Below are 13,565 nucleotides of genomic sequence, written 5' to 3'. Positions count from 1 at the left end.
TCATTCTTGTGTAATAATATTGTCTGTGTTCTTATTATTGTTGTTATCATTGAAAATAATATTTTGCTTGTAAATATATTTAATTTTTAGTACTTATAAACTGTACAAGAGTTATAAATTTAGTGTATGTTATTAATTTTAATGTAAATATTTTACACATTTTAAGTATATTTTGTCTGGAGTAATGAAATAAAGTTTACAATATTCAGTGTTAGGAACCGTTTTATTCCAGTTGAAATCCACCTTTTGTTTTTAAAGAATAGATGACAAGGAGGATGTGAAAAATGTGATTACATCAATGAAATATGAGAGAATAATAAAACTCGTGATGTTATGTTTCCAGCTCAGATTTCAGTCAGCATGCGCCTGAGATTGGGCGTGACCTGACTCCGGTGGTAGAGAAAGCCAAACCTACCAACATCGAGAGTAGCTCCAACTTCTCTCCGGCAGCTCTCCGCATGCCAGTGTCTCCAATTTTCCCGATATCCAAACACCGTTCACGAGCTGTGATCAAGAGTTTCTCTGCGTCTGGCCTTTCTCTCATCATTCCACCTGGTAAGTTGATCTGGTCATCAGTTTACTGTCTCTAAGATGGTATACTAATTAATCAACTAAAATTTAAATACGTTTGATTGAATAAATAAACAAAATGTAGACTCGATTTGAAAATTAAAATTGAATTTTGTTTTGTTAATGACATAACACATTTACATTTTGCTTCTAAAATATACATGTACAGGGAGCGGCAAAATGATCTGACGGTTTTCGCTGCCGCAATGTCAAGCGAGTGAGTGGTGGGGGGTGGTGGGGATAGGGGCGTGGCAGAGCCTACGTGCGGACATTTTTAGTAGCCATGGAGCGGTGGACGGCTGAGCACCGTGCGTTCGTTGTGGAAGCATTTTTTTAAAAGTGGCGATAGTGTTGTTGCTGTTCAGCGGCAGTTCCACAGACGTTTTAATGTGGCTCCAAGAGGGAAAGTGCCAACTCGAAACACCATTTTGCTGTGGGTGGGTAACTTTAGAGCTACCGGTTCAGCTTTAAAACGAAAATCAACAGGCCATCCAAGGTCAGCCCGGACGCCAGAGAACGTCGAGAGAGTGAGAGGAGCTGTGGAAGCCAGTCCTCGGCGGCCTGCACGTGAACAAGCTGCAGCTCTGCAGATGTCTGACCGCTCGGTAAGAAGAATATTAAGGTACGACCTGCACTTTCATCCGTACAAAATGGCTATCGTGCAACAGTTGAAGCCCAGTGATTATGCAAAACGCATTCAATTTTCAGAGCAAATGATTGATTTGCTTACAGATGAAAAAATTCTCATTATGAGCGACGAAGCTCATTTTCATTTGAATGGTTATGTTAATAAGCAGAATTACCGATATTGGTCAGAGAACAATCCAGAAGAACTGCATGAACGACCTCTTCAGTCCCAAGGTCACTGTGTGGTGTGGCGTAACAAAAAATTGTGTTATAGGCCCATACTTTTTTGAAAGAAACGGTCTAACTGTAACCGTCAATTCACAACGATACCTGACTATGTTGAAAAACTTCCTGATCCCCGAAATACGGATAAATCGCTTCAACAGCCACAGAATTTGGTTCCAGCAGGATGGGGCAACTGCCCACACAGCCAATGTGGTAATAAATTTCTTAAGAAGCAAGTTTCGTGGCCGAGTCATCTCGCGTTTCGGGGACATTGCGTGGCCACCTCACTCCCCGGATCTCAGCATCTGTGACTTCTTCTTGTGGGGACTGCTGAAATATAGAGTATACACAAACAAACCCCGCACATTGGATGAACTGAAGGAAACCATACGCCAAGAAATAGCCAACCTCTCTCCTGAAATGTTAGGGAAAGTGTTTGACAATGTCAGTGCAAGATTGGAAGAATGCATCGCCAAAGACGGACATCATTTGAAAGACGTTATATTCAAATCTTAAACGGATCAACTCGCCCTTTTTTGGTTATTTTTATAAATGTCCATAAATACCAATCTGAAATCTGCAATAAAACATTTTGTACCACTTTAAACGTTTGAGTTGTTTACATTATAAAACCGTCAGATCATTTTGCCGCTCCCTGTATTAATGACCTAATTTAACACTTCAATTCAATTCAATTCAAAACAGCTTTATTCACTTAGCATGTACCCATAATATACAAGAATAGTGTTGGGATTTAATTTATGTTCTTACTAGATTAAAAAAAAAACAAGAATACACACAGAAAATATGAGATATATCACAGGATATAAAAATAGTTTAAAATACAATTATTACAGTTGTTAAAAGGTTACAATTAAAATTAAAACAGTTACAATTAAGACTGCTTTTGGCTCAAAACTGAAGTACTCTAGCTCCAGAATCATCACAGGAATTCAGTAAAGGAATATATAGCCTTGTTGATGAGAAACTTTTTTAATTTTAGTTTAAATTTATTGAATGTAGCCTCTGACTTAATTTCAATAGGAAAATTGTTATACAATTTTGATCCAATATACTTTTGTTTCTTTTTCCTTGTAAAACTTGTAACAAGTGTTGATGCTGTTCATTACTATTCATAATATTATAGCTTATGTGATTGATTATTTTAATGTATTTGAAATATAATTACAGTTTTTGTTGCACCCAGATCTTCTTATTGATTTAAAAAACATGTTTACCACCATCACCATCATTTTGATCGTAACTTATTCGTCAGTTGGGTACTTACTTACTACCTTCAGGACACGTAGTACGTATCAGAAGCTCATTTACAAAGAAATGTCATTCCATGCTGAGGTGATCTTGTTTTAAAGATATATACAAAAACACTGATCTTGATTGCAGTAAATGTGGGCTTGTGTATGTGTTAAATATAAATAAAAAGATGTCTCCAGCATGTTACCAGAACACTTGAGAGACTCCTGGAAATCAAGCCTATAATACACCCAGTACGCTTTTTCTTTAAAACCGAATCAGTCTCTTTAAAGTTCCAAACCAATTGTTTTGAGGGAATTCTACCATGAGGCGGTATCTCGTATTGATGTTAAAACTCTTTGTGCAGGTTTCACAATGTCACTATGTTGCTCTCACAGTAATCTTATGTTTACCATTCCTCCATATCGATTAATATCCATTACTACTTTTTGGAATGCTGTCTCCTCCTCACTTACTGCAGACCTGCAGGGTTACGAACAATTTCAAATTTCCCCGCTTTTCTGTGCCACCCTGTAGGTGTATTAAAAATATCAGTGATGCTCTGAATTTAAGTTGGGTTCTTTATGAGTTTCCCTGCAGCATTTTATAAAGAACTTGTATCAAACAAAGTTGGTAAAGAGATTTCTCATATTTGTGATATAAAAATTAAGTGTAAGAGTGTTACCAACTCAGGCAATGAAGTACACAGCTGATATATATATATATATATCAATAAACATTGAATTACAAAAAGTACTTGCTCCGCCGGGAGTCGAACCCGGATCTCTCACTTGCCGGGTGAATGTGCTACCATTACACCACAGAGCGCTTACTTTTTCCGATTAAATTATTTTGTATTTGGCCGTATCTGTCACATATGCGTTCAAATAAGCAAACTAACATATGATCGGAAGACCAAATACCTGTCAAACGACTTATATATATATAAATATGAACGTTACAGCGGAAGAGATGCCACAACCGATCCAATCGCCCGGAGGATCCAGTACAGCGAGTTCTAGAGACACATCACCATGCAGAGAGCTGTCTCCCTTAGTCAACAGTCTCAAGCCTCCCATCATCATTCGTCGTGGACCTGCAGGCTTCGGTTTCACTGTTCACACGATCCGGGTATATTACGGGGACACGGACTTCTACACCATGCACCATCTTGTTATGGTGAGTTCACTTCACTATCAGTGTTAGTACAATACTGTGGTCATGACTTTAACTCATAAGTAACTATTTCTATTGTATTAAATCATTGTAACTATTACTTAACACGTTCGCTGCGGGCGGTAACTCTGGTTACCACAGAACCTTTGTTCTGAAATGAGGTCAGTGTGCGGCTAGCACTCGAGTTATCACAACGCTGTATTTCTCGCTTCTTGGGAGCTACTTTTCCCGCATTTTTATGAACTTCTTTTTCACATTAGACTTTTTCATTATTTTTATGATTGTTAAAGTTTTTATAGTAGTAAGTGATTGTGCAACACAATGGATGTTCCCCACGGGACCAAGTGGTGTACAACAACCAAGTTCTAGGCGTATTTGTAAATAATAAACGACTTTTTGGGTGGGTTGGTTAGGATGTATATACACATTTGTATCAATATTTTATTTTAGTAAACTTATTTCTTCTTTTTTATATAAACTTATGTACTACAATATTTTTTGTAAACTACAATCATTTCAAGTAAAAATTTAAATATATTTTGTTATAATTACTCACCACATATTTGTAAATAATAACCGAATTTGAGTGAGTTAGCGGGGATGTATATAAACTTTTTCACATTTTTATAAACTTTTACATTCATTTTGGTTTACACACTTACGTATAAATATTGTTTACTTTTGTCTAAAACAAATAAAACACATTTCACTTAGCTATGATGTATTCCTTTGGAATATTCCCATTGCCATAAAAGGGTGTTCCCTAGTGCAAGCGGTAACTAGAGTTACCAGCTGGCAAGGGCGACTGTCCTCAGAAGCTAGCGGTAACTATAGTTACCGCATTCCCAAAATGGTAGAGAGTGATAATTTTTGGAACGCGTAATTTTCATACATTTCTATCATATTTCATCCTAAAGCAAGTAAAAATATATTTAATAACTTTCAGCATATACGGAACTCTGTATAGGGATTTTTAGCAGTGAATGTGTTAAGTAGAACGAATAATAATCACTGAAATTGAATTTTTTCAAATAAGGGAACAGGGTACTGTGGGAAACTGCATTGAAAATGGAAATAAACTCCTGAGCTATAGTTGGAATGATGTAATTGTTCCAGTTAAATTCCTGATGGATCATTATAATTGGAACTGTCTCATTGATAATACTTTGAAGCATTAAACACTGCTTAGGACAAAGAGTACGGTTCCATTTGAAACTGCCGTGTCACAGTGCTTAGCATTACATTGGGACAGGAACTAAACAAGTGTGACCAAATACATTAACACAAAGAACAGATAGATACTATTTTCACATCTGTTCTGTTGTAGTGATACATTATTAAGCTTAGATCTGTGTGTGATGTTGACTATGGATGATAGATGTTTATCACTGATATTTGATAACAAAATGTTATAAAGACGTACCATCTATCATTATATGTGACAAAAATTAAAGAATCACTGTGTTTCGAGATCTGGTATCCCTTCTCATCTTCAAGTGACAAAATATAAAACAAATTGAAAAACGTAGGATTGTTACTACTTAAAGAAACTTTGCACTGAACACTCCAATATCAAAATTCCCAAGAGTTGTATACCTAAAAGTAAAATCAACCACCAATTTCGCTTGGATTGTAGTGATTGGGAGGTTACAATGAAAAATATACAGTGGAACCTCGATAAGTCGGATTAATCGGGGACCGCGGCCGATCCGGGTTAACGAAAATCCGGGTTAGCCGAAGAATTAATAAAATAAGGTATACTTATAGATAAACCCCATTATAATTGTATAACATCAAACATATGCACATTTAATTATTATTAATCCTTACAGTACATTTATAACTGTTCATTTCCTGGTAAAAAACTCAGTCAGCTTTGGTTGTGCCAATGTCGTCTGCCGCTTGCGTGCTGTGCGATCCCGCAGTCTCTTCAACATAAGCAATTCAGCCGGCGATGTTTGTGCCTGCCGCTTGAAATAAACCATTAGTTCGTTTAGTTTGGTCACTGCATCTCCATGACCTCCGGAGCGAGGTAGGAACGGTACTGAGGGGCCAGGCGTGGCGGTAGCATGGGAGAGGATTTAGGGAAATACGCGTCTGTTATTGTTTCCGAGAATCCGGGACAATGACCGCCACTCGGCCTCCGTGTGCCATGAGTCACACACTCACTGTCTTACAGTCCCATCAAATACTGATGCAAAATAGATTCACGGATACTATACCACTCAAACATATTACGTTTTTATTATTGAAATGTTTGTCTGATTTTTTAATTTTGTTATTGAAAATCTGTCCGGGTTAGCCGGACTTCCGGGTTAACGGGCGCCGACTTATCGGGGTTGTACTGTAGTGGAGCGATCATGCGTACAAATCCCTACAAACAACTTCATCATCATTATCAGTAAAAGCAGACAACTTCAGATTTGCTGACATTAATTCAGAAAGCTATTTTGTTTTTCTGAGCAAATCTGTTGAGTGAAATTGTTCTTTGTTAGGGTAATTTTAATGAAAAGTGGGCTGACAAATAAATACCCATGATGGTGATAGAAGTGACTGCCCTTCTGTGGCAAGCAAATGACTTATTTACCCAGAACATTAATCAAAGTGTCAAGTGAATGGAATTTGACTATATCTCAAATCTCATCAAGTTTTCCACAAATTTCCTAGACTATGATTAAAAAGTTAGGCCATCACAGGTTTTTACTTGTCGGGTGCCTTAAACTCATAATAAGAACCAAAACTCTCAACGAATTAATTTTTCTCCTTTCATTTGCTTTTTTATAAGATGCAGAAATAGAAGGGTTACTAAACAGAATAATAACTGATGACGAGTTATAACAATAAATGAGACGAGTATCCTACATTAATCCTGTGTCAAAAGATGATTGATATATAAATCAATATTACTTTATTCAAGTATGTGCATGAAAGGCATCAGAATAAGGTCACGTCATCTCACCTAACAAATTATGGAATTTTTGGTCCGAAAGGTCTTTGCTTCTGTTCTTTTGACCTGATTTATTAACTTTTGTTTTAGCAGAATACACAAAAAAATTAAGTGTTTGCTGGAGCAGCACCTCATAGTTAAATTCATTTACTTTTAAAACTGCTTTCAAGGTGCTTTCGTTTGTTAAGCAGGCTTACAAAGACGAACTGACTCTGTCAGGTTTTCTAGTGGTTCAGTGAGTTCAGAACGGGTGAGAGACTTTTTACCTCATTCGCTGCTGATAAAATTTGACCGGTCATGGTAAATGGTAAAACAATAAACAATACAGCACAGCCAGCGAACAAAAATTGCGAACTGTGAACGGATTGCGAATAAACGACGTATGAAACAGTCACAACACACACATCAAATGACACAACGTTCCATAGCAACTGCTAGGCTCACACTGAGGCAATGGCGGCCAAGCGAGCACATGTCTGCTATTGTTGTCATCCGCATGGTGCACCAGTATTGCATGACAACAATTTCGTCACCCGCAGCTAACGTGCAGATATGAGCGATCTTCATCAAGTGGTGTGGACAGAAATGTGGCTAATTAAAAAAAAACTCTAGACTCTGGTTGTTGTTTGGGTGTCCCCAATCAGGTAATAAAATTTAAAAAACCATTATCTGTCATGATTGTTTGCATACAATTTTCTTCAAAGTAAGACATTTTTAATCGTTCGAATGAATATAACATCTTTGAACGGTTCTAAAGAAAATATTGAATGTAATGCATTTTTCAGTAAGTATAATGATTTGGTGTAAATATATTTTTAAATGTTTGCTTGTAACCGTAAATATGACAGCCAGCTGTATGTAGGGTTGATCTTATTCAAGAATTGTGAACAGGCTGTGGAGTGTGGGAGTCCTGCGTTTGAGGCAGGCCTGCGGCCCGGGGACCTGATCACCCACATCAACAGTGAGGCCGTGCAGGGGCTGTATCACACACAGGTGCTACAGCTGCTGTTGTCTGGTGGAGACCATGTGACAATCCGCTCCACCCCGCTGGAGAACACGAGCATCAAGTCCGGAGGCCGCCGCCGCGAGCCCGGCCAGGGCAAGCTAGCACGACGCAGTCAGGCCAAACAACGCCGCCAGAAGCGTGACCTGGGCGACAAGCGGCGCAAGACCTCATTGTTTCGCCGTATCAGCAACAAGCGTGCGAGTGTTGAAATGCAACAGGTACATCTTTTTATGCTTGATACTAAAATCATCACATGGATGGCTTAACACTTCTTGAGTGTAGTTTACCGAGGTCTTGGGTTAAAAAATTATTGATATTGGCACTAATTTTATTGACACCAGAAAGTTTATGCAATTAACACTTATCTGTTCTTGGGGATAATTTCACTAGAAAACTTGACAGGTTTTAGAAAGCGTTGAAGGCACTGGTTCTCTGGAAAGGAAAGTGAGATACTTATCAGTAACCTTCAACATTTTCCAAAACGTGAATGCACTTGTCTGGTGTTGGTTATTTTCTAGTGAACCTATGTCCAGTTACAGGTTAGGATGCTGAAATTAACTTTCTGATGATCAGCAGATCTAGTAGCCACACGCTCTTTCCTTTGTAAAACTGAAATTATATTTGTTAGTTTTATTTGTTAGAGATAGAATATTGAAAATAAATTAGCTAACAGTTAATGAAAATATAATTGTACAATATTTTTTGTTTTCTAGAGGTGGTTTTTTTGGCTTTGGTTTAACCCTTCTAGTGCTATATTTTCATTTAAAATTCCAGCACTGCTTAAAGCAACGCTATGTTACGCATTCATTCAATATGCTCATTTTATTCATTGCTGCTATGGTAAAGAAAGTGTCCTATTCCAAAGGCTTCTAAATATCAATTATTTTGCACCTGATTCCAAGGAAGCGTTTCTTAATTTATGTCTGTTTGTAGTGTGCATATGTAATTAGATTTTCAGGCAACTAATTGTCTGTTTGCCCATACTTGGCATGTATGTCTAGCATAGTATATTGACAGCCCTATACTTTTTCTCATACTTTTATTTTTAACTTCCTATCTAAACCCATGTTTTTGTAAAAAGTGAATATGTTTCCTATACAAAATCTTGCAATTTAAATTATTTGTTTAACCCTTTTAAGGCTGATGGAATATATGACGTTTGTGGCAAATGGCTATAATAGACACCTGTCATTGTTTACTTCCTGATTTATTGTTATTGTTCCAAATGCTATGCAACTTAGCTCTGCATAGCTCCATGTAACATCTAATGTATTGCAGTAAAATATGCATGTATGCATTTACATAAGTAAGTTTTAATGCATTTTTGACAAATTAGATATCAAATCAAATCATTCTTTAATCACATATACATTGAGTACAGTGTTGAGTAAAGACAACAAGTTTTTAAATAAGGTTTTAAATCAATATAGATAACTAGTCCAGTAGTGTTCTATTGCCTCCTCCAGTCCAGGAACTCCTTGACTGTGTATACGGATCGGCCAAGGAGCCATGTTGTTAATGCAGTCTTCAAGTTCTTCTTAGGTAATTGCATGTAGGGCATGTGGCAGCCGGTTGAAGAAGACAGCACCACAGTAGGAAGGCCTCTTTTCATATAATGTTAACTTTCTGATTTGCTGTCATAACTTTACTTCTATTAAAGGTAGGGACTTAAAATTTGTTTCATTTACCTAAATTATAAGTTTATTTCATGGAAAATATATGAAAAATAGTTTAAAAGTATAGTTAAACATTTATTTTATAATAGATCAAACTTGAAAAATAACAAAACATATTTTTTACTCCCACTATTTGTTCTTCAAATTATAATATAGACATTCTTTACTTTGAATGTCTATTTTAAGAGACAGAAAGAAATATGAAACTTGTTTCCTTCTAACAAAAATAAAAATTGTAAACTTTTACTAAACCTATGCTTTATGGCTGAAAATGTCTTGGCCTACAAGACACTGAGTAACCATTTAGTATGTGGCCTTTTTCGCGCATCACTCCAAAGGTAACGACAACTTTAAAAGGGTTAACCAAATGTAAAAAACAATATTTTATTTAAAAAAAACTCAGTCAAAATTTATAGAAGGTTGAATATTCATTTTTCATTAAATACATTCATAACTCTAATGAGGTCATTTTAAATTTGGATTATTGGATGTAATTATAGTGTGTTAAATTATGTAAGCCATGGTATACAGTAAACTTTATGATCATAAAAGTTCTATTTAACCCTTTTCACGCCACTGTCTGATGTATCGTACAACTCCGTTTTGATGTTTTTGCACTTTTGACCATCCATCTGCATGGTTTCGTTGGCTGCATATCAGCTTACGCATATGCAATCACATTTCAAAAGAAGATTCCAACATGCATGTCTTTTATAAACATCCTTATAACAAAGTAAAGTCATTTTCATTGTGTAAAGTCATGTTTTCCCCTTATATGTTTTGGAATAAAAACATATTTGTCATAAATGTACAAAATTAATATACCTTATAATATATTGTTATTGTTAAAAAATCTATTCAATTATTTATAATGAAAAAGAACTATTAGATTTTTTATAAATACTTTGACTAATTGGTAGTTTATGTAAAACTTCCATATTGAATGAAATACGCCTTTGTGGTTTTGGCTAATTAACAACAGCAAAATGGTGGCGTGAAAATGAATAAAGTTTTTCTTAAAAAATACAATTGCAACTCTGTTAGCCAAATGATGCACCCAACTAATGTAGAATATAGAAAAGTATATAGTGCTTGTAATATGCATTGTCTACATACTACACAGCTAGATAAAGTTTGAGTCATATTTTGCACTAATTTTAATTTAACCCTTTGAGTGCCACGGCATATTTTCCAAGTCATACGCATAAATTGCCGGAGCATTTCCTTCTGTTTTGCAAGTGTGTGTGGAAAAAACTATATTAAAAAAAACTATTCAACCGATTTGAATAATTTTTTTTTTAGTTTGTGAGTTATAAAACAAGGTTTTTTTTCAATATAATATTATAATTTTATTTTTTATTTACACAAAAAGAATATAGGTTATAACAAAAAACTAAAAAATGAAAAAAAATAAATTTCAAGTTTGAACTAAAATTTTATTTATACAATATTTTTTTTAATTTTTTTTAGCTATACCATATGAAAGAGCATGAAAAACTGAACAAAAATCATGCATAATATGGTGTGTTACAGTAATATTTAACCAGATACTGCAATATATACAAAAACAACAAAAAGCAATTTTTGTTCAAGTTTGTCAAAAGTTTAGAAACAATATTATAACTATCCTATTTCACTCAATGAAGTAAGACGACTGTAAAATACTAATTATATAAAAAGTATATAAAAATATACACAGGCCTACAATATAACCTTACTTCACCTAAAATCAATAGTTTGATTGGAACTTGCGTTTTACTTCATCACCAATCCAACAATAAAATATACGTCACTAAACACGAAAAAAGAAGTTTATAAATGCATTGTAAGTTTTACTGAACACAATTGCAGAATAGTAATAACAACAGTTTTCAGCATAAACACACGAAACTAGCACAATGTAAACACACAACAAACGAAACTGTGTAGTTAATGGCAACAAGTAGCAGGTGACCAACTATTGCGTCATCTGTTTTTTTTGGGGGGGGCGGTGAACAATAAAAATCAATCACAATTGATAGTTCGAAACTTGTAGATTGCCGTGAAATAAGTTATTTGTCAAAACTTTATATGTGATATTAATTAAATTCAAATCGTCTACTGGGTAGATGCTGGCAATTTATGCACATTTCACAACATCTACTATGTAGACGCTGCGGCACTCAAAGGGTTAATATTTTCCCATTATTTTGGTACAAAGTTATAATTCTTGTTGTTACTGTTGTATGTTTTGGTGTTTACAAGTGCATTGTAGTGTTGCAATTGTATCATGATTGTTCATTATCTATTTGATGTATCATGTAACGATGCGTAGTATCATACATGGTTACAAATAATTGATGTTTCATATTGTTATATGCTATGTTGTTTGTTATAATCGCTTTCATATGAACTGTGGACCTTAAAACTGTTTTTGGATGGAATTGGTGTAACAACTAATATTTTTAATTTTAACTACTAATATTGTGAGACAGTAAAAAATTAAAGTAGAAAGTTTTAAGTTTTTGTTTTTCTTTATAGTGATACCAAGTAAACATAAAACAAACTTGTGTGCATTTTTTATATAAAAATAAAATGTGTGTAGAACAAGTTTCAAAGGAAAAGGAATATTTCATTACTTAAATAATATAATATTTTATTAAACACATAACTTGTATTATTTATACAATAACAATAATTATCTATTTATTACAATCTGTTAAAGCAGTATAATTGACATAAATATTGTTATTTTATTTAGATCACTATATTTGATTATTTTATGAGTCTTTTCAAGATTACTACGTTTCATACTAAAATAAAACAATATTTTTATTTGGGTGTTAAAAAAATTTTGTAAAGTTGTATTAATTGGCTGTTAACCCTTGGACTAGCAGTTGACTATTCTATATCTGAGAGACTGTTTTGGGGTTATTTGTTTACTTTTTATATAAAATTTACAAAAGATATTTTGTTTACTATGAACCTACATATATTTCATATAATTTTGTTCCTATTGAACTAAAGAGAACTATGATGTATAATACTTTTAATTGTATAAGTATGTTGGATTTTCTTTGTTTCTTGTCAAAGAAAATGATTACAAAAATGACAAAAGCATAGTAAAATTATAGTCATTTAACACGTCACTTGTTATCACAACCTACTTTTGTTCATTAATATAGTTACATAAATCAAAATAAATCTCTAAATACCATCTATTTGTCTCAAAACAACTATGTAAATAAGACCAAACAAATCGTCACTGGTTTTCGGCGACAATCGCTGACATCATAGTTAACATAAATGAACAATAATTGGGATCACATTATTCAGCTGTTTCTCACATTCTTATGGTATATAAATTGTACGGTTGTTCACTTGTATGAGTACTTTAACCCTCTCCCACTCATAATACAGCCACGGTGCTACATAATACTATTAATTCATTACATCGACTCTGAAGGCGTAGCCTGCGTTGTCCCCGACATATTATTTTATTATGTAATTATTTTGGCATTATGTAATTATAACTTCCGATATCACTATGTTCACTCAGAACAATCTTATCAACAGTATCATTATCACTAGAATTGTCACCATAAAAACACATTTCAAAATAATTCAATAGTCTCGAAACGGACGATTTGATTTGGCCATGTTTTCCGTGCTCAAGTCTCCTTATAACGAAACAGTCGTAATGCTATAGAATATTGCCGCTAGAACAGAGCACTTGACGGAAGAAGATGGTAAAGCAGTGGAAGTTGATCTGAATCGTGCGTTCCACAGTTGTACTGATTTGTCCAAGTCGATTCAAGTCATGCGTGCGGGAGAGGGTTAATAAGTGAAAACAGTGAATAATACAAATCGTTGGACTTGCATTACGGCGTTGATCGACAGTAGTAAAACACTGTAATAGAAGGAATATCCGTTGATCAACTGTTCAAGGGTTAACATTCAATTACTTGGTCAACATCCAAAAGCATAAGTAACAAGTAATTCCTTACACAGTAATTCCATCCTTATTCTTTTATTGTTCACAAATTCTCAGTGTAATCATATATAGAATTGCAAAGAATTTTATGTTGTGATATGCACTTCTTGT

The 13,565-nt window shown here is 34.6% G+C and overlaps 1 protein-coding gene across 1 annotated transcript in view; it reads left to right on the top strand.

Moving 5' to 3' along the window:
- The window catches only part of LOC124368864 (microtubule-associated serine/threonine-protein kinase 3), a 97,080-nt gene that overhangs the window by 67,670 nt on the left and 15,845 nt on the right, over positions 1 to 13,565 (top strand). Inside the window, 3 exon segments of the mRNA XM_046826326.1 lie at positions 344 to 555; positions 3,641 to 3,855; positions 7,691 to 8,023. Of these exon segments, the coding sequence (XP_046682282.1) occupies positions 344 to 555; positions 3,641 to 3,855; positions 7,691 to 8,023 (760 nt within the window).

This window comes from Homalodisca vitripennis, chromosome X (genome assembly GCF_021130785.1).
Source record: "Homalodisca vitripennis isolate AUS2020 chromosome X, UT_GWSS_2.1, whole genome shotgun sequence".
Lineage (NCBI taxonomy): Eukaryota > Metazoa > Arthropoda > Insecta > Hemiptera > Cicadellidae > Homalodisca > Homalodisca vitripennis.
The sequence above is the reverse complement of the archived record's forward strand: the minus strand, read 5'-3'. Positions and strand labels throughout refer to the sequence as shown.